The sequence below is a fragment of the Papaver somniferum genome, chromosome 10 (genome assembly GCF_003573695.1).
Source record: "Papaver somniferum cultivar HN1 chromosome 10, ASM357369v1, whole genome shotgun sequence".
Lineage (NCBI taxonomy): Eukaryota > Viridiplantae > Streptophyta > Magnoliopsida > Ranunculales > Papaveraceae > Papaver > Papaver somniferum.
Window position 1 is genome coordinate 49863756 of NC_039367.1, and position 22250 is coordinate 49886005.

At 37.2% G+C, this 22250-nt stretch overlaps 1 protein-coding gene across 10 annotated transcripts; it reads left to right on the top strand.

Annotated features, from left to right (window-relative positions):
* The first annotated feature begins 15889 nt into the window (after nucleotides 1-15889).
* LOC113318557 lies at nucleotides 15890-19805 on the top strand. Of its 10 annotated transcripts, XM_026566732.1 has the most exons (8): nucleotides 15890-16207; nucleotides 16291-16313; nucleotides 16484-16594; nucleotides 16713-16846; nucleotides 16961-17104; nucleotides 17639-17744; nucleotides 17819-17882; nucleotides 18041-19805. In XM_026566732.1, exons 5-8 carry the CDS (start codon nucleotides 17014-17016, stop codon nucleotides 19220-19222), a joined length of 1443 nt encoding a protein of 480 aa, XP_026422517.1. In that variant the 5' UTR covers nucleotides 15890-16207; nucleotides 16291-16313; nucleotides 16484-16594; nucleotides 16713-16846; nucleotides 16961-17013; the 3' UTR covers nucleotides 19223-19805. The 10 variants fall into 10 exon arrangements, with proteins under 10 accessions (XP_026422517.1, XP_026422514.1, XP_026422518.1 ...); XM_026566729.1 differs by having other exon boundaries at nucleotides 15890-16313; XM_026566733.1 differs by having other exon boundaries at nucleotides 15890-16313; nucleotides 16724-16846.
* Nucleotides 19806-22250: the final 2445 nt, after the last annotated feature.

Below are 22250 nucleotides of genomic sequence, written 5' to 3' on the forward strand. Positions count from 1 at the left end.
TTAACAATCTGTATGGACTAACTCCGAAATACTTTACTAGAGAATCAACTAGACAGTCAGACTCAATCTAGATAAAAGTATCTCAAGGAGTTAATATCTCTCTCTTGATTTGATTTTTACTCAAGCTAAAAAACAATAGCGAGTCTTTATCAAATACAAGGAATACTTGGACGGTACCAAAGACCAATGTACAAGGATCAATCAATACCAATCAACAACCAAAGGTTGGATTTCCAATTGATGATCACGAACGCACAACCTGTATTATTTCAATTATATAAAATATAATGCGGAAAAGAAATAACACAGACACCATAAATTTTGTTAACAAGGAAACCGCAAATGCAGAAAAACACCGGGACCTAGACCAGATTGAATACACACTGTATTAAGCCGCTACAGACACTAGCCTACTGCAAACTAACTTCGGACTGTACTATAGTTGAACCCCTATCAATCTCCCACTGATACAAGGTACAGTTGTACTCCTACGCCTCTGATCCCATTAGGATACTGCGCACATGATTCCCTTAGTTGATCTCACCCACAACCAAGAGTTGTTGTAACCCAAAATCACAGACTTGATAATAAACAGATCTGTCTCACACAGAAAAGTCTATAAAAGGATAAATCTGTCTCCCACAGATAAACCCTAGGTTTTGTTCCATCTTTAGATATAAAATCAAGGTAACAGGAACCAATTGATAATCCGGTCTTATATTCCCGAAGAACAACCTAGATTAATCAATCACCTCTCTACAATCCTTCTTGACTACACAAGTGGATTGTCGAGGAATCACAAATAGTGAGACGAAGATGTTTGTGACTTCTTTATCTTGCCTATAGGAGAACTCTCACGATCTCAAGCCAATCAATCGATTGTACTCGTACGATAGAAGATGCAAGATCAGATCACACAACTACAATAAAGTAGTATCGGTCTGGCTTCACAATCCCAATGAAGTCTTTAAGTCGTTAACCTGATTTTAGAGAAGAAAATCAAAGGTTAATGGAGATCGACTCTAGCGGGCCCACTAGTAGCACACAGACGTGTAGGGATTAGTTTTGCACAATGCTAGATGTCTCCTTTATATAGCATTCAAATCAGGGTTTTGCCTTAGTTACAAAGCAATCCATATTCACCGTTAGATGAAAACCTGATTTAGATTCAAGCTAATATTTCTCAACCGTTAGATCGAAAACTTAGCTTGTCACACACACTTGGGTAGACGTTTACTGGGTTCGTGAAAACCATGCCCAAACGTGTACGTGTATGTTGGTTCAACATAGTAACCCAAAAGGTTAACCATATGAGCATTTCATATTAACCTTGTTCTTCTTCACCATAACTAGTTCAATTGACTCAAATGAACTAGTTACAGAGTTGTTCAATTGCTATGAGATCTTATGTAACTACACAAGACACAATTGAAACAAAGATGATTCGATTCGATGAATCGGCTCATGAACATTATAGCCACGGTTTGCATAAAGCATTCCTTAGTAATTTAATGTTTCATGTTTAGAGCACATCTTTAGATCATAACCTCTTAAGTTCACAAACAAGTTCGCGGTCTTAAGTTAATCGGTTGAGTTTTCCAAACTCAGCAGAAATTCTCGGAAAGAGAACTTCCGCCAGTTCGCTGACTGAGTTCGTGGACTTAGCACACAAACGAGTTTTGGAAAATCCAGCAGAAATTCTCGGTCGAGAACTTCCGACAGTTCGCTGACTTGGCAAGCCAATTCACAATCCTCCCGATTTTTCTTGATCAACAAAGTTCGAAAACTTCGGTTCAAGGAATACATGGTTATGTAATCTAAACTCTCATTTCAATCATTGAGACATTCTCAGAAGGAAGCTATGTAGCCGTTATTGTCAGACCGATTCACGTCAGAGCAATTCTCAAAGTGATTGAAACTTTTCATGACTTTCGTCACTAGGTGAAGATAAACTTGATCAAAGCGAAACGCTTTACCAACACACGATTTCGAGATAAAAGATAAACAATGAATGCTCAACTCGAAATGTCAAATGTGTATGATCTAGTCTATATAGCATACGACTTTTGTCTCATAAGAAGTAGGAGATAGAAGAGATAGACTTTTGAGTGATAGATAAGTTTAAGTCTCCACATACCTTTTTATTGATGAAGTTCTACGGTCCCTTGTATAGATCTTCGTCGTTGTATGATGAATCGCCATGAATTCCTTGAGCTCAACTACACTTTTTTATCCTAGTTCGAGACTTAGCTATGTAGGCTAGAAATCAAGACTTATAGTTTTGATCACTAACATTGACAAACGTGCTTGAGATAGCAACGCATGCGAGGTTGGACGAGCTATGCTCTAACAATGTGGGGAACCAATCCTAGTACCTAGTCAACCGAATTTTGGAACCTAGTGTGACTATGCACAATACTCACATGGAGGTAGAACCGAAACTTGTTTTGGTAGAACCGTTAAACCCATGATTGGTGATTGAGTGTTCTTAATCAATCACATAGTTCTTGAAAGTCAGATGAACCAATTCTAAACTTGTTTGGAAGTGTGGAAAATCGGTTTCAAGATTGTAAGTATGAAAGAGGACTTACAGAATAAGGATGTCGACATACTTTGAACATGTGCTGTAACGCTTATCTTTAATTGTTCAAAGTTATTCCTTAATAGCTAAAGGAGAATCCTAGATCGAAACATAAATAAGTTAAGAATCTTTTATTTAAGGTTTTTAATTTTATTTTAGGAAAACGAGAATTAGTAATGTGCATTTACTAGTTGAAGATTTTCCAAACATATTTTCGATCATTATTTTGGACAGAGCATTTCCAGGAATTATGGAAACCGAATTTGGAATATATTGCATATCTTGAGAATATTTTCGGTTTTGGAAATTCCTTGGTGTCCAAACTTCCTTGTCTATAAATACTTGAAGTTTGCATTTCTAGCAAACTAATCCTTCGTGACAACAAACTTCCTCGGTTGTATTGTTACTGGTGAAGCCGCCTATTCAGATAGGAGAGTAACCTAATTAGGCGAATCTCTTACGGCCGCTCATTTTAAAGTCTTCTTTGGGATTGAGAAGCTTTATTAGTACCGTTGGTCGGAAACTAGATATTTGCGGTTTATCTTGTGTTTTGGATTGATTTGATTGACTAGCGTTGGTTGAACTTTGATTGCACCTGGTTTGTTTATGCTTGAGAATATTCTCTTCTGATATAAGATTCACTCAAACTAGATCGAAGTTTCGACATGGATCTTTAGACTGTTTGTAGATCTAAAGATGTCTTGTGATAATCCATTGTTAACAGACTCCTCTGTGCGTGATTGATCACAAGAGATTCAAGTTGTTGTGTGCAGGCGTTTATTGTAGATCTAAAAAGATTTGAAGACAAAGAAGATATTGAAGATTTTTGATTTGGGATTCATAATCTTTGGTGTGTACAACTTGTTTCGGTATAGAGTATCCAACTATAATCGGTTTATCCTTGTGGTAGATTGGATTGATTAGTTATGTAGATCGACATCAATACAATTCTTTGTGATTAAAAGTATTGATTGCAAAATCTTAACAATTACCTTTGGTAGTTGGGAATAAGATAGATATAAGAACCTAACGAAGGAGTTTATTGAGATAAATAGTAGATCCTTTGTCGAAATCACATCACTTGGTTGAAGATGGTTGCTACCAAACAGATTTGTTGTTCTTTTACTGTTTGGAATACGAACCAAAGGAATTGGTCCAAGTACGTGACTTATTCATAAGTTGGAGGCGTGAAAATACAGACAGAACTAGGTGAACTATAGGTTTAGTTGCTTGGTCTCAACTATACGAAGTTGGTTTAATTTTGTGTAGCGGCTTAATCCCGAGAGTATTCAATTATGGACAAGGTCCCGGTTTTTTTCTGCATTTGCGGTTTTCTCGTTAACAAAATCTTGCTGTGTCATTTACTTTTATTTTCCGCATTATAATTGTTTTATTGTAATTAAAATAAATTACACAAACGTTAATTCCTATTTACTTGATAAGCAGTCCTATTGTGTTTGGTTAAGTCCGTACCCTTTTTATCAAGTAAACATACTTCGTTGTTGTATTGTCTCGATCTCGTATCCATAGTCAATCACACGAAGTGTGAACCGATTAGTTGCATTGTCTCGACTCAGTCCATGGACAATCACTTTCAGAGAAAGGACTTATAGGTAGGAAAAGTTTTAGCTTGAGGTATATTTGGGTACCCTCGCCTTTTCAAAGAGGAGGTAATGTTGGTATGAAATTGGACATAACACAGGCTTATGATTCCCTTAGTTGGGATTTCTTGTTTCAAGCTATGTTCACCTTTGGGTTTTCAGCTCAATTTATACATTGGATACAAGTGCTCTTTCAATCCACTAGAATATCAGTTACGGTTAATGGAGGCCCAGCTGGTTTTTTCCCTATTGGTAGGGCGTTAAAACAAGGTGATCCATTATCACCTGTTTTGTTTGTTATTGCTCAGGAAATATTAAGTAGAAGAATAAATCATTTGGTGCAAGAAGGAAAATTGATTCCAATGGTCAACAGAAATGGCATTCAACCTTCACATATCTTTTTTGCTGATGATATTTTTTTATTTTGTAATGGTGATAAGAGGAACATTAATAAGTTACTGAACTTATTAAAGGACTATCAACAATCATCTGGGCAAGTAGTGAGTATGGATAAAAACAAGTGTTTTGTGGGAGGCACTACAGATAGAAGGAGAATCCAAATTACCAATAATTATGGTATGTCACTTTCCAAATTTCCAGATAAGTACTTGTGTGTTAATCTAATACCTGGGAAGATTAAATCATCACATGTATGGGGGTCTGTGGATTTATTACAAAGCAAAATTCCTGGTTGGATGGGTAAGATGTTATCTTTTCAAGAAAGACTTATCTTGGTGAAACATGTGTTATGTAGCATCCCAATTTACAATATGTCAATATACAAATTGACTAGGAAAGTATTGTTTGAATGTGATAGGATAATCAGAAATTTCCTTTGGTCAGGTGATCCAACTAAAAAGAAACTATTGACAGTTAAATGGGAAGAGGTAAATTCTCCATTGGAAGAAGGTGGTCTAGGTTTGAGAAGCTTAGAAGACATAAATAAATCTTTACTCATGAAGTTAGCATGGAAGATGCAGAATGTCAATGATGAATGGGCTAAATTTTTCCAAGCTAAATTTCAAGATAAAAATGGTATATGGATCAATTATTATAAGAAATCTTCTGTATGGATTGGGATCAAATGGGTTCTTGATGAGGTTTTTAATAATTCAAGGTGGATTGCGGGTGATGGGGAAAACATCTTAGTATCTAATGATATTTGGATTACAAGTAAGCCTTTAAGAACTTTATACCCTGATAACCCTTTTATGCTTCAAAATCCTAACCTTAAAGTGATGCATCTACTTAGAAATGGTGAATGGATAATACCTGCTGAAATGTCAAATATGATACAAGATAGTGCATTACCAGTGATGGATGGGGAAAAAGATAGGAAGATCTGGATTTGGTCCAAAACTGGAGAATTCATAGTTGCAACTGCAGTGGAGTGTATAAGAAAGAAATATACTAAGCTGCAATGGACCAAAAGCATTTGGAAGAATACAATTCATCCTAGTATTTCAAGTAATATATGGAAAGTGATAAGAGGTGTATGGGCTACAGATGATAACATGAGAAAGAAAGGTTTCAATATGGCTTCAAGATGCTCCTTCTGTAAACAAGATGAAGAAACAATTGAACATATACTATGGTATTGTAACTTTAGTGAGAAAGTCTGGCAATGGCTAGGTGGGTTGTTTCCATTCTTCAATCCAATATCCCTTGAGGAGGTTCTCAATATGGCAAAGTCAAAAAGTCTAGTTGTAAGAGAAATTTGGAGATTTGCTGCTCTCATAACTATAAAGGAATTATGCTTTCATAGAAACAGAGTGGTGTATGATGGTGCACAACCAAATGCAGAGGATTTGAAGAGAAAAATAGTTCAGTTCACTGAGGAATGTGAAGTCAGGATGAAAGAACATATGTGGAATACAGTTGAATATTTACAGATATTTAAAACCTTTGGAATTAAATGCATGAAAGTGAAGCATATCAGAATTCAAGCAGTCTTCTTCTCTTTACCCATTGGACCTAAAATATTATTATGTTATGATGGTGCTGCAAGAAACAATCCTGGTGAAGCAGGATATGGATTTATTGGCAGAGATAACACAGGTGGTTTCTTAATTGCAGTTGCAGGTGGAATGGGTGTTGCGACCAATTATATGACTGAGATTTTTGCTGTCATAAATGCATGTGAATGGGCAATAAGTAAGGGCTTCTTACAACTATGCATAAGAACTGATTCAAAATCAGTTATCAATTCTTTCTCTACCAGAAGAATACCCTGGTATGTACAATCTAGATGGAATAAAATTGCTGCTGCACTTATCAGTATTGAATTCATACACAGTTACAGAGAAGTGAATTTCTCTGCTGATGTTGTAGTATTTCGATTGCGGTAAATAAGGATTCGTTGCTCGGACTTGAAAAGATTTTTAAAACAAAAATATATATAAAATTTGTCACAGGATCAAGAGATACTAGGACTCAGGATTCCACTATTAATCATTCACACAATTCATATATTTATTAGAAACAATTATAGCTCAAATCATAAGGACTCTCATTCTTGCCAAGGTAGATTTTTAGAAAATTTATTGTATATCACTAGCATGACGCATCAAAAGCACTATGACCAAGCATACATCATCATACGATATCACAACCAATTAAGAAAAATCATAAATCGATTAATAAAAAGTGCAAGTAGTCAAAAAAAGAATTAATATAATTATCATATGCGTAAAGAACGGCTTCCTCCATCATCCCAGTGTTGGGGTTTAGCTAATCATAATAATCATGTTCTCAAAATATATATTTGATGCTCAAAGTATGATTAAAAGAGTCAAAAGTTATAAAACAGTGGTTCTGAGACTCACAAAACACGTCCAGAAAGAAACGATACCAGAAAACTGCAGCTAAACTGCGACACTTCTCCACTGCTGCTGGAACTGTTGAAGAACGACGGTCTTTAAGTGTCTGTTCTTCGTGTTCTTGAATCTCTTTAATGGCAGCAGCAGCAGCAGGTGAACATTGCTGCTGGTTCCATTTTCTCGCTCCTCCTAGCTCTGGATCGACCCCAAACTCTTCATCCCCTTATCTAAATTCTCAACACCTCTTATATACTTCACAAGCCCAAGAAATCCCGCAAAATCTTCTCTTTTTTTCCATGCTGCCAAGTTACGTAACTTCCCTGCAGTTTGAGAGAAAATCTCTCCTGTTGATTTTTGTACGCGTCTTCTAGCTATTTTCTTGTCACCAAACTCTCCCAGGACTTGAACCATTACTAGATAGACGTCTATCCAGCGTGAGACTCTCCCAAAAAATCTCACAAAATATTTGAGTATGAACAGAAAGAGGACGTACTCTGTTTGGACTTTGGTTGCTTCCTCCGACTTGTCCAGCCCAATTTGTTGGGTCTAAACAATCCCATAGACCATGTTAAGCTCTAAGAAGTCAAGCCCAACCAAATTTAGCTATGGAATCTCCATGAAACTCGTTCAAATCTTCAATCCAAAATCAACAGCGTCTGCATGTATTTTTCCCGCCAAAAACCATTATTTGAAATTTGAAGAAGACCTCCCCCTATCAAGTTCAGGGGTGCGAATAGCAAGTGGGGTTGAAATAAAAATTCTTGGGCGGAAATAACCAAAACTTGGGTGCCTTTAGTAATTTTTCTGGGATGTTTTCCGCACTTTTTCTGGGTTCCTCCGGGGTGTTTCTGGGATACTTCCGGTACACTTCTGGGGTACTTCCGGTGTACTATCAACGGAGCTCCAAACGCCACATTTTTAGCCAATTCCGCCGCAAAACCTTATTTTTCCAAAAACCCCTACAAATAAATAAAACACCATAATAAGTACAAAAATGGGTACCAACATTATATACAATTGAGATATATTAGACAAATAAATGCGTCTATCAAATACCCCCAAACTTATTATTTTTTAGTCCTCGAGCAAATAAATAGAAAATAAAATCCTAACTGACTGTCGCAGGCATCGTCGATTGCATTTAGCGTATGCAATAAGCCTTTAAACCCCTAGGTGGCCCTAGTGGCCGAGTTATAGTCTCGGGAGGGCTTACAAGAGATATACCCACAAAACCTATACTCCAGACCTTAGCTATATACGCAGAACCTTGGAAGGCACTAAAGAATCTCCTTGGTTGGCATACTTATTGACTACAGGAAGAAGTACCCTGATGCGAAATTCCAATTGCTGTACACGAGTTTGCACTCAAGCATACTAAAATTCATATAAAGTGACAGAGCTCTACTCAGATAGTCGCACTATGGACATCAATATCCGAAGTCAAAACTAATCACATGGATAGATCAAGAAGATGAATATAGAAAAACATAGATGGTTTTGATGTTTACTAAGTGAACGGCGTTTCCCATATCTGTCTGAAGGCCTCCGCCAAAATGAACCTATCCTAATGGATTGAGATACTAGTCTGACTAATATCAACACACTAGCATATACAAGGGTACAAGTGGTCGATAACCTAACTCTAGGTCAACACAACTGGCATATACAAGGGTACCAGTAGTCGACTTTATTGAATTTATTCCTTTTGGTCAAATGGTCTGGACGGAATGTCTTTTTTTTTTTTTTTTAACTTTTTTTTTCTTTTTTTTTTCATGGTATCTCAATCGCTCTAATTCACCCTAGCATTGGTAACAACTTGAATCGTGAGCCCCACCAAATCACTTAGAAACATATTTAAAAAGAAAACAACATCAAAAAAGAAGTGAAAAGGACTCAACGAGATATGGTGAAACTATTATGTTATTCCTAACAACTGAGCTCTGTGCTTTTATGAATAGACTCTTTAGATGTTGCCATCTAATCAGATTGGTTCCTCAACTCCTAAAACCAAAATGCTTCCATCCACTTAGATTGGTTAGTGCCATCCTAAATAAGCATAAATTTCTAGGCTCTGGAGTTTATTTATTATGCAACTAAAAAGTTTCTCCCATACCCCCAAACTTAAACCTAACATTGTCCTCAATGTTCTAAAGATAAAATTAAAACATGAGCAAGGAGAAACTGTTACCAATGAAGCAAAAGAGATAAGGAAAGATATTACCGTGTCGCATGAATATTGAGTTACCTCCCAAGAAGTGCTAAGTTTAAAGTCTTCAGCCAGACTTAGGAAAGGATTAGTCAACTCGAACCATAAAGTAACAGTCGAAATAACTATGGGTCTTCAAAACTAAATAGAGCTGACCAAAGGAAATTGCAATGAACCAAGAAAGTGAACAAGACTAGCATGCCATTACTTAGTTTCCTGATTAAGAAATTTATATCTAATTGTGGTTCAGGTTCAAGTTCTATGAAAGGGTCTAAATAGAAAATTTTCATTGGCTGCGTTTCTTCATAGGTGGGATCCGAATCATTAGGTCCTAGAGTCTGGAAAAACTCAAATATGATCTTAGAAGCGCACAATAATAACCTAAATAACTGAGGATCCTCTAGGTCAATAAGATTTGACTTACAAAATTGACCACAATGAGAGTAGTGGTCATTCTTAAGCAAATGTGTCGATTCTATTTTCCTAAAACATTTAGGTTTAGTCTCACAACTTAATATTCGACACATTTGGAATATACACGTTCCCGCAGTTGGAAGAAAACTATTTGGTGGGAAAACAAAGTCAATCTGGGGATCATAGCCTGGGCAAACCACATCAACCATAGGATGGGTTTCTAATGACTGAACTTCTTCCTGGACATCATTAGGTTCGGGAAAACGAGTATGAAGGTAATCTTGTAAAATTGTCGAGGAAGAGATATCAAGTCCTAAGTGAAGGGACTTTCTGAGAGTTAAAGGTAAGGCACTAGGAAGGTGATAATCACCCCCAAACTTAGAGTTTTCAGTGTCTCTAGATAGACTAGTTACAATCTCCCTAATTTCTGGATCATTAGATTCTTGAAAATGGCCAATTGATTCTTCTAATTTATTATCAGGTAGTGCATCTTTATTCATCTCTACGGGTATATCTTCTTCATCTAATACTATTGTTTCTAAGTCGCTAGACTCTAAAACAGCATTTTCGGAATAAACCCGTTCCTCTAAACCACTATCGGCTTCGTAATCAAAAGGAAAAACTACATCGTCTAAAACGGTGGTATCCCTACTCAAATCCTCGTCCTTTTGAATAGGTGAATAATCATAAAAATTATTTGGATTTGAACTAGAAATAATATAATCATTATAAAGCTTAATTTGATTAATAGATTCCTGATCACTATGCCTACATATCTAAGATTCTTCATTACTACTATCATCATCATAATAGTACAAAGATGATTGAACCTTATCTAAATAAGTAGTGTCTTTTATTCTAGCCTCGTCCTCTAAATTAGGCAAATATTCACTATTGATATCAAGGGTAGAATTAGAAACCCTATTTTGGAAATTTAGATTATTTCGAGCAACATTAGCCAACTGTTCATTTTCTGCCTCTAGACGAGCCTGAATTTCACTGAGCATAACACTTATACGTTCACCACTCTCGTTTATCATCTCAGAATATCGTGTACACTCTTCTTTTGAACTATTCATTGCAACTAAACATTTATACGTCCTTTCAATCCGTTGTTGGGTCTTTTCTAGATATGGAACAGGTTCAGAAATATAATAATCAGGACTAGTTTCCAAAAACGAGTAACCAGTACTAAAGTGTTCCTGATTTTCTTGATCGTAAGACCAATTCGCGTGTGGATAGTAATTGGGCTCACCATGGTATGAACCATAACCTTGAAAAGGTTGGCGTTCCCAACTACTATTCCCACCATGGTCATAAAAATGATGATGTCCATATTCAAATTCAGATCGATACTCATTGTATTGGCTTTTATCATACCAGTTCGACATTCTTAATTGCAAGGGAATTCTACACAATCACAAACAAGGCTGACTCGACCAAATAAAACCTACTGATTTCTAACAAACAAAAAGCATGATGGCTCCACTTAGATTGTTTCTAGACCAGCTTCTAATCCTTCGAAAGGGATTTCGTTATAATTTAAGCAAACCCCTCTGGAATCAATCCGAGCTAATGTAAGTTGAATTGAGGCGAGGGAAGCTCAGTGGAGCTTTGATACCCAAGGCCTCACCGTTATCACAAGGCGGCACAGTCACGCATTCAACTCACAGAAACCATCATGAACTTCGAGGTGTGCTTAAGAAAGTAACCAATATCCTTCGAAATTTTTTCCTGATAAGCGCGATACCCTATAGGTCTCGTTCTAGTCAAGTTTTAAGCTTGGGTTCGCGTTAGGTGTCGTTTTCCTAAGGCGGGCAAGAAGGGAGCGGTGATGAAATCCGAACCCTTATCTTGTATTGGCCAGGCCTTGCCCTTTACTAGGAATTTAAAAACAGTCCAAATTCTTCCTCAATCAATGAATCACCTTAAGGAATACAGTAAACCCGCTGACAGGGGATTCGCGGGTGTTTCGAAAGCTTACCTCCCGTACCAGACGGGGGATGCACCGTTGAAGTCGACTCGGGCCACTGACTCTTGTGTCAGTGTGCGAACCCGAGGGGCCGAGACGATATTGTAATCGTCGTCCTTCCCTGCACACAGTTTATATTTAAGGGTACCCTTCCTTAGGGTATAAAAAAATAATGTCCCAAAATTTAAAGTCCAAAGTCCATAAAAAAATAAATTGCAAAAGAAAAATAAAGTCTAAATAAATAAATAAATGAATAAATTTGCAAATATCTCCCTTTTTTTTCTCTCTTTTTTTTTATCAAAATAAAAAATAAAAAAAATCTTCTTCTTTCGCCCCTTTCGCTTTGCCTTTTACTCCAGTCTTTAAGTATTCACCAAAAACTTTGACAAAATTTTCTTTCGCTCCAACTTCCAAAATCTGAAAGAAAAAGACAAAAAAAAAACCCAGAAACGTAAAGAAGAACAAAAATAATTAAAAAAAAATAAAATAAATCTATACACAAGTCCCCGGCAGCGGCGCCATTTTGTTGTAGTATTTCGATTGCGGTAAATAAGGATTCGTTGCTCGGACTTGAAAAGATTTTTAAAACAAAAATGTATACAAAATTTGTCACAGGATCAAGAGATACTAGGACTCAGGATTCCACTATTAATCATTCACACAATTCATATATTTATTAGAAACAATTATAGCTCAAATCATAAGGACTCTCATTCTTGCCAAGGTAGATTTTTAGAAAATTTATTGTATATCACTAGCATGACGCATCAAAAGCACTATGACCAAGCATACATCATCATACGATATCACAACCAATTAAGAAAAATCATAAATCGATTAATAAAAAGTGCAAGTAGTCAAAAAAAGAATTAATATAATTATCATATGCATAAAGAACGGCTTCCTCCATCATCCCAGTGTTGGGGTTTAGCTAATCATAATAATCATGTTCTCAAAATATATATTTGATGCTCAAAGTATGATTAAAAGAGTCAAAAGTTATAAAACAGTGGTTCTGAGACTCACAAAACACGTCCAGAAAGAAACGATACCAGAAAACTGCAGCTAAACTGCGACACTTCTCCACTGCTGCTGGAACTGTTGAAGAACGACGGTCTTTAAGTGTCTGTTCTTCGTGTTCTTGAAGCTCTTTAATGGCAGCAGCAGCAGCAGGTGAACATTGCTGCTGGTTCCATTTTCTCGCTCCTCCTAGCTCTGGATCGACCCCAAACTCTTCATCCCCTTATCTCAATTCTCAACACCTCTTATATACTTCACAAGCCCAAGAAATCCCGCAAAATATTCTCTTTTTTTCCTTGCTGCCAAGTTACGTAACTTCCCTGCAGTTTGAGAGAAAATCTCTCCTGTTGATTTTTGTACGCGTCTTCTAGCTATTTTCTTGTCACCAAACTCTCCCAGGACTTGAACCATTACTAGATAGACGTCTATCCAGCGTCAGACTCTCCCAAAAAGTCTCGCAAAATATTTGAACATGAACAGAAAGAGGACGTACTCTGTTTGGACTTTGGTTGCTTCCTCCGACTTGTCCAGCCCAATTTGTTGGGTCTAAACAATCCCGTAGACCCTGTTAAGCTCTAAGAAGTCAAGCCCAACCAAATTTAGCTATTGAATCTCCATGAAACTCGTTCAAATCTTCAATCCAAAATCAACAGCGTCTGCATGCATTTTTCCCGCCAAAAACCATTATTTGAAATTTGAAGAAGACATCCCCCTATCCAGTTCAGGGGTGCGAATAGCAAGTGGGGTTGAAATAAAAATTCTTGGGTGGAAATAACCAAAACTTGGGTGCCTTTAGTAATTTTTCTGGGATGTTTTCCGCACTTTTTCTGGGTTCCTCCGGGGTATTTCTGGGATACTTCCGGTACACTTCTGGGGTACTTCCAGTGCACTATCAACGGAGCTCCAAACGCCACATTTTTAGCCAATTCCGCCGCAAAACCTTATTTTTCCAAAAACACTTACAAATAAATAAAACACCATAATAAGTACAAAAACGGGTACTAACATTATATACAGTTGAGATACATTAGACAAATAAATGCGTCTGTCAGCTGATGGGCTTGCAAAGATGGGTGTTTCCTTACTTAGAGGTGTGAAGAGAATTTTCTTGAATAAGCCATTATAGATTTGGGTGAACTTTGAGAGAGTCGAGTGATTGTAAACATTCATTATGTTTAGGAGGTCCCATGTTCGAGCCCCCAATGGCGTAATATTGCAGAAATTAACATGGAAGGTAGAGTTAGTTTGCCCCCCTTGTGACACAATCTCAGCCCCCCATCCGCTTCGGCTCCTTTGGATAGGTTACCCATGAGGCTCACTGGTAGGCTAACACATCAACCTGTTCAATTAATATAGTAGTATGTCGTTGGAGCTTAGCTTGTTAGGCTTCCAACTAGTTTCATAGTTTCACGTAATAATCGTTATTCATTGTGAATACCTTTTTGTAATATTTTTGGATTCAATAAAATTTTATTATTAAGAAAAAAAAAAGGGACGGATGGAGTACAACCCATTACATAGGAACCGCCCTAACCAAATGCCAAGCAGGCGGCTTGGGCAGTGTTTTCGTGTAAAATTGGGATAACATATGATATGATCGTTGTAGTATGTACTATGTACTGGTAAAACAGAGGGAGGCAATCAGGCAAACAAATCCCCCCATTTCCAACAAACTTGAACTCTCCGATATGGAGGGCCGACCCCATAGGGTAATCAGGGAAAGGCCCACTTCAGGGAAGCAAGGCCTAGGGGGCAGCAACAGTTAGGGCTGCACAAAAACAGGTCAAGAGGACCTGTACCGGTCTGGAACCGGAAATACCGGACCGGAACCGAACCGGTATCAGAGTAACCGATACAGGGACCGGGATTGGATAATGGGAACCGACTTAGAGCAAGTACAGGGACCGTTTCTAGGGGGAGTACCGGCAGGAACCGTCCTTAAAGAACCGATCATTATCAGCCATTAGATTTTTGATTAGTTTTTAATCGTGGTCGTCCACCCTAGGTTTTAAGTGATACTTATCTATCGAGTCTCATCCTTTTTCTTCTTCGTTTTATTTTTCTTGGTAGGCTTGGAGGCAAAGATGAGAGTGTGTACTGAAGAGGAGATGCCGGTTCATTGAAGACGAGAAATTGTTGTTGTGGAATGAAATCAAAATTAAGGGTCTGCCGAAGAGATGTCTACGATCTGTCGATCATTATTCTTATTCTCAGCACAACGAAATTATTTCAAACTTTTTGATTTCTGATGATGAATCAAATGTTTTCTGCATGTTTAATTTGACTTATGATACATCAAAAGAATTATGAAGGAAATCTTTGATGCAAGCATTTAGTTTTGTGGGTTTTTTTTTATTGATTGATTGATGGTGTTTTTTTACAGAGGGACTGAATTGCTTGACATATGGAGATTTAGGGTTTGTAAAGGAAGAAAAGCTGGTTGTTTATGTCAATCGATTAATGGGTTGGTGACGAATTGAAGATGAAGCTAAGAAAACAGTTCAATTGATTCAATCTTTATCAATTTTTTTTAATTATTTCTACTGAGTTTTTATTGTAGAATTGGGGTTCTGAATGTCAATATATAAACGATAATTGATTTGTTTGATAGTTGGTTGGCTGATTGATGTGTTTCATTTGTGTTCTGATGCTGATTTTGAAGCTTGTAGTTCTTTGCATGCAATTAGTGGTGGATAATAGATAACGATGTTGTTAATCAATTTGTAAAAATATGGGTAAAAACCCGGTACCGGACTTGTACCGGACCGGTACCGGAGTACCGGTACAACACCAGGTACAAGTACAGGTACCGGTCCTCAAAAGGAGGTACCGGCCAACACCAAGTACATCGACCGGTTCCATAAGAGAACCGGGCCGTACCGGAGTATGTGCAGCCCTAGTAACAACCCAGTTTTATAGTGTGGGTTTACTTAAAAATAAAATTCTAGAAGGGACTTATTGATTATATTACGTAAATATTTAGGACAAATATTTAATAAACATAAAAAGTTGGGGATTTATTTTGAATATTCTACAAACTCGTTCTTTTCTTTCTACCAACGTTTTGGCTTTTGGAGCCTAAAAGAAAGGTGCTCTAAATAACCACCCAAATCTTTCGTGTTCTTTGGGTCTTAAATTATTGATTGAAAAACGTAACTTATAATTTCTTTTCATTTCTCCATTTTTTTGTAATTCTAACACGAGAAGGATTCTTTCACACTATCAAGTTCTCACTGCCTCACATTTTAGGAGATATTTTTCTTACAAAAATTAGACGATGCTCTGCAATGCTTTACATACCTATAAAACTTACTTATCTTTTATTATTAGTCGTGGCAAAAAAAAATAAATTTTTTTTGGGGGCACAGAAAAAATTTTTGCTTCAGGGCAAAAAAATCTCACGAACGGCCCTGCAATATGTTCAATTGGGGGAGATCAGGCTAGAGTTTCCGCGAGTCAGTAAAATGGAAACAATGACAAATAATTCAGATATTGAAGATCGACAACAATTCGGAACTTCTTCACATAGAAGTTTACATGAAGTTCGAAGGTCCTTAAGCGGGTTGAATTCTAGGGTTCCTCGTCAAAGACCAGGTTCATTCTCTATCGGGATATGATTTCTTCAATTGTTTTGTTATCAAAGTAATTCCTTATGCCTTTGTTTTGGTTTGAAATAGCTGAACAGATTCATATGTGTCTGGTACGTGAAAGTTTTGTTGTAGTTGTACTGAATTAAAGATTCTTTTGTCAGGTTCAAGAAAATTAGAGTTATGGATTAGGGTTTTTATGTATTAATTTCTTTTTCTCTTTTGCTGTTACCAATGAAACTTGTGTTTTTGTGTATAAGCTGTTGTTGTTATGTGCAAGTAGATATGAAGAGAGTGATAAGAGTAAGGTTTGCAGAGACTGAAGTTGATTTTCCAGTAATTGGAAAACGTAATCCTTATGCACTACCGGCAAAAGAAGCCCTTCCTCCTACTTGTGAGTATATTATATTACACACAAATTTTCTGAAATTTGTTGGGATGTGCAGATTTTATTTTTTTTGAAATAATGTCTTCTTATTTGAATGGCAATTTTTTTTTTTCTGAATGAGGAGGTGATGTGCAGTTGAAGAACCAAAAACATCAGAGTATGTATTTTATAAGAAACTTCGTACAGATGCTGATGGTAGTTTCAACTCGTATACACATAAGAAACAGGACACCACAGAAGCAAATAAACCTGTTTGAGGTAGGTTCCTAGAAGATCTTATCTTTGTTGCTTATTGGCTTTATGTTTTTCAGTGGTGAGATTGATCTGTGATATGACTCTTATTGGGGCATCGGCACTATATCTTCTATGCAGAGCCGAGCAACACACGCAATCCTGTTAAATTTGATGATCTGAGAAGGTCTTTGATGCCTGTTGCAGTGGTAACACCAATTAAAGTCGGATCACCTCAGATGTCCCGGCCATCTCTGTCATTACCAGGGGAGTCAAGGAACTCAGGTATACACCATTTTTGGATATATTTCAATACTTGTTCATTTTCTCAATGAAACAGCATTTTTTTTTCTTTTTCTTCTGTACTACAAATGAGCGATGGTGCTTCTCTCACTAGTAACTATTTCGTTCACCACAAATATTAGTATGTATAGACCTTCATTTTTCTCGTTTAATCAAAATGTCGAATCGTAATGCATGACATTTGATATAGTCTTTACCATGTGCTGTAACTGTAAATGAATCTCGCAGTAAAGATTGGTTGATGTGGTTGTGACCAACAATTGGTCATTTCTAGTCCCGATAATCTTCAGGCAATAATAGCGTGTTACAGCTGTACTTTACCGAGTTGGAGTTTTTTATATGGCGCGATGTTTTGTTGGTGTAATACGATTGATTTTTGTCGCACACACATCTGGGCTGCACTGCTGCACTTGTTAAGTACTCTAATACCTTCAGCGATACAGTACTGTGCATTGGTATTACTATAATATTGGGAATCTACAAGCCTTTTCCAACAAACTTGTTGTCGAATTTCAGGGGCTCAAAACAGAAATGTGGAAGTCTTTGCAGCAAAGAGGAAGAAATTACTTCGTTGGGCTTTGGAATTCTCATCTAGTGACATTAGCCAGTGCCACTCAAAAGGGTTAGACACAAGTTCATTAACTGGATATGTTGTCTTCTTTGTCCCCTATTAATTCTTGACCAAAATTTGCTCAGGTACGTTTTGGTATCAGTTCTCCTACAACGGCTAATTCCTGAGAGCAACAAAACTGCAAGCATGGTATGTTCCAATTTCTTTATGGATTTTTTTACCCCTCGAGTTTGCACGGTTTATTTGGTCGTACGTCTTAGAAAAACTACTTGCAAAAAAGTACCTGTCTGGTGATTTTGTTGTGCTCCCTGTCATCAACTTTGATACTTGTAAGGTTCATGCTGTAGCAGATTTGTTCTACTCAAAAGACAAAGCATCCAGTGTCGACCACCAAGTCTCAGTTGCTTGCCCTGGAGGAGCTTCCTGAAAGCTCATCTTCGCCTGTGAATTTTGTTCGACCTTTTGCTAAGCATTGCATAGAAAATGGTCTGTCAAACTGTTGGTCCAACCAGTTTAGAGAGAACATTTTCATGCAGTTGGATACTAAGAATTCTGGTTCTCCTTTAGCTCAGCAGGCCAACAAATTTCACCTTCAGTGTCGAAAGAGATACTCTGATGATTTTACAGATGATAAAAGACGTAGAAGTCTGCAGATGATGAGGGAATCAGATTTTGATCTTGATCTTACAGATGATAGAAAACTTGGAAGTTTGCAGATGCCAAGGGAATCAGATTATGATATTGACTACCTAGATAGAAAAGAATTATTCAGTGGATATGGACATCCTTCACTAAAGCAATCTAAGTCGGACTTCTCAATCCGTGGAAACCTGCATTCATTCTGGGATTATTCAGAGAAGCAACTTGGCCTTAGTAACAAGTCAAGCTCCAAAGAGTTGGATGAGCTTTATGATCTAAATGAACCCCTGCTTAGAAGTGAACAATGTACTCAATATTTGGGTTACTATGACTATGATTCAGGAAATGAACAATATCTTTCTTGCAATTCTCCAATCACCATATTGGATTGGAGTCCCACTTCAAGTACTTTATCAGAAGATTATAACTGGACAACTTCAAACCTCAAGTATAGCGCAACTGAGCTGCAGTCTTCATCTGATTTTGCCCTTTGTGAGGGTCCAGGTTTTCCTTTGTTGGACTCCTACTCAGAAAGCTATCCTCTACCTGGTTTGGGAAGAAGCCAAATCAATGAAAACAGGAACTGTCAAGTTGCCATCTCGCATCATTTCCCACCGATGAACATATCTTTCAACTCCCCCCATTATCTTTCTTTTACAGAGAACATTAAGATGAGTGGTGAGTACATAAACAGAAGTATCTTACACTCTCCGTGTGGTAACGTCAGATTCATGAGCATGGGTTATAGGGATACGATTTTGCCAAATTTGGTGAAACTGCAACTACCCTCTGGTGATAACTTCAATTATGAAACGAAGGGATTATCAGCCATCGATTCTGTTGAAGAGTATCCCTCACCAGGCCAATCTGATTTACAACTGGTCGCGTAGGATACAAAAGGTCTATATTCTTCCTCACATATGGGAGCCATGAATGATATGTGCCTGGAAGGCTTAAGCCACGAAGCAGCATTTTGTCACAATGATGAAGATATAATAGATACCCATGACTACTCCCCCCTTGGTTTCAAGTTTTCTCTGAACACAGAAATGGTTTGTTCGAGGCTGCTTGACAAATCAAGATGGATAGAAACAGGAAAAAAAAGAAAGATAAAAAAGATGGATAGAAATAGAACCATTAGAAACGTCTCACGACTATTGGGGATAAATATTCATGTCACCACCTTATTCTGCTTCTGGACTTCTTGTGCTTGGACAAATATCATCTTTGGGTTGGACTGCACAGCTAGCAGGTACTCTTTCTCAGTTGTTGATATTGCCACAGAGAACTACCCACTTTTTTGCATAATATGATATACCCAACTTTCTCCACCAGTTCAGTTTCTGGAGAAAATGGTTGGCTAGGATGATACCTTAGTTTTTTGATAGGGTTACAGTACTTGCATGTATTTTGGTCAAGCTAATGATGACTGTTAGTTTGTATTAATTCATACTTTAATAATAGTGCACATTGTCAGTACATGTATAGGCCCTTGCCTTTAAGACAAGATCAATGCTAATATGAGGTGCGACAAAACAACCACATGCCTAGAATGCAAACGTGTCAAACAGTCATCTTCGGCAGACAATTCGAAACGGATTTTCTCGCTTCTGCATATAGTTTTATATTACGTTATTATTTGGAAAAAGTAATGCCGAAGTGCGAAGATCCCAAATATACTTGGAAATATTACTGAGAAAATTTTGTCTACTTCCATATGTATTGGAGAGAAATGCATTTCTTCACGTGAGGTGTGCTTGACAAATCAAATGGGGACACGGTTAGCTTTCATTTGTCTACTAAAAATAGTTGATTTTAGAATTGTATTTTGAAGATTGAAAGCCATATGATGCTGTCTTTAGTTTTTTTTTTTTTTTTTTTTTTTTGAAACAAGGAAATTTATTAAGAGAATTACGTGACTACATGGTTTATATCCTCCAGAATTACGTGACATTCGGTATATGGGAGTTAAATCTCTAAAAAAAGATTTTATTTCAGCAACTAATTTATGTAATATCCGGTCGATATTATAACTGTCACTGTTAACCGCATCAACCACAATCTTCGAATCTAACTGAAAATCGACGTCACTGTTAACCACATGAACCACAATCTTCGAATCTAACTGAAAATCAACGATGTCCAGGCGAACTTCGTCAGCCCATCTGACTGCTTCCAGTAGTTCTTTACATTTTGGTTGATCGGCTCCCCATGAATCAACTAAGTAGAAGCTTTGTGTTCCCCTGAAAGCCCCTGCAAAATCACGGAGTATTAGACCAAGACCACCAGAATTGTTTATATGATTAAAAGAACCATCACAATTTAAAGAGGGAGTGCCAATGGGAGGAGGCAGCCAGTGAAGGTTAGTTCTATTCATCTTAGAAGCTGGTCTAAAATGATTAGTAGTACTACTGTGTTGGTCAGCCATATACTTATTGCAGCTAGAGATTATAGCCTGAGGGGATATAACACTTCCTTGAAAGACTTTGTCACATTTGTGAGACCAAAGGCGCCATGCAACAATGGCCCTATTCACTAGCACTGATTTTGTAATTTGGTTATCTAAGCAATCATCAAACCAACTGCAGATCCAGTCTGTTAGATTAAGAAGAGGGACATTCTGAAGACCAAGAGATCTAAACCAAACAACCTTAGACAGGCTGCAATCCATCAAGAGATGAGTGGGTGTTTCAAGTTGAGAAGAGCAGTGAGGACAAGAAGCATCAGGGATAATATGAGTTAGTTTATCTCTTGTTGGCAGAATGTCCCTGATGCATTTTCATAAGAACTGTTTTACTCTTGGTAGCATGTTGAGACTCTAGAGCTTCTTGAAAAATTTCTTCGTTCTTGAACTAACTGTTGAAGTACCATTCCGACCCTTAAACATCTTCTTATATGCATACTTGACTGAGAACTTGCCGTTCTTTTCTAATAACCAAATATATGTCTTCAGAATTCTGGTGGATTGATGTATTAAGAATAGCCGCTGTCTTTAGGTTTTATGAAAGAAAGTACAATAAACTATAACATCATAAGAATATCACGTGCATTTACAAACAACGTTAGAGGTTACACTACAAAGACATGAAACTTACCAAGAATAAACGAATTTGGTTGGGACTTGTTATCATGTGTTGGATGTTTACCGTAGTTACTCCCTCCGTTTCAGGAAAAGAGTTACTTTTCCAATTTGCACAAGTTTTAAGGCAAGTTTGTGAAAGAGTAACTTTTTAAATTTATTTCCAAAACCATCCTCAATAAAAACCCTCAAAAAAACCATTTAATCACCACAATTGCCACTATTATCATTAGTACGAGGAATGATAGTTTTGGATGTTCATCCTATTATAAATGAAGATTTTTGTTAAAGGGAAAGCAAAAAGCGATCCGAGAAATGCGAAAATCGCAGTCAACTCAGTATTACCACCTGTTCAGCATAATGTTTTTAACTCGGACCAAAAATTCCTTCCTAAATACGCCCATTGAAGTCACACACCCATTCTCCAAATATGCCCGCCACCATCCCATCAGTTGCTCCGTCGACGCCGACCAACTAATAAAAAAGTCTACACCACCGACGTCACTTCCTCTTTTCTAACTACCGACAATCCTATCAAGCGAAACAACCAATTTGATCTCTCAGTAGCTTTAATCACTATTCATTTACTACCTAAAGCTTTCATAAATAACTCGATTGAATGAATTGATAAACCCATCTTGAAAAAAACCTAATTTTAGGTTTCTGAGCTTTTTATACATTGGAAGAAAATAATATATAGTAGGAGCAAAAGAAAGAAGGTATCTGCTTTGGGTAACGAAAGAAACTGATAACGGAGGGACCAGAAGGGCAAATGATTGATTTATAATATTCAAGTATTTTCTTATACCGCTCCGTCTACGATGTGGTCGGGCCACATA

Bases quoted from the DNA above. Each gene is read 5' to 3' on its own strand.
- LOC113318557 (XM_026566729.1), top strand. From the start codon at position 17,014: ATGCCTGTTGCAGTGGTAACACCAATTAAAGTCGGATCACCTCAGATG. The intron at 17,105-17,638 runs GTATACACCATT...GTCGAATTTCAG, and splicing joins AGGGGAGTCAAGGAACTCAG to GGGCTCAAAACAGAAATGTG. The intron at 17,745-17,818 runs GTTAGACACAAG...AAATTTGCTCAG, and splicing joins AGCCAGTGCCACTCAAAAGG to GTACGTTTTGGTATCAGTTC.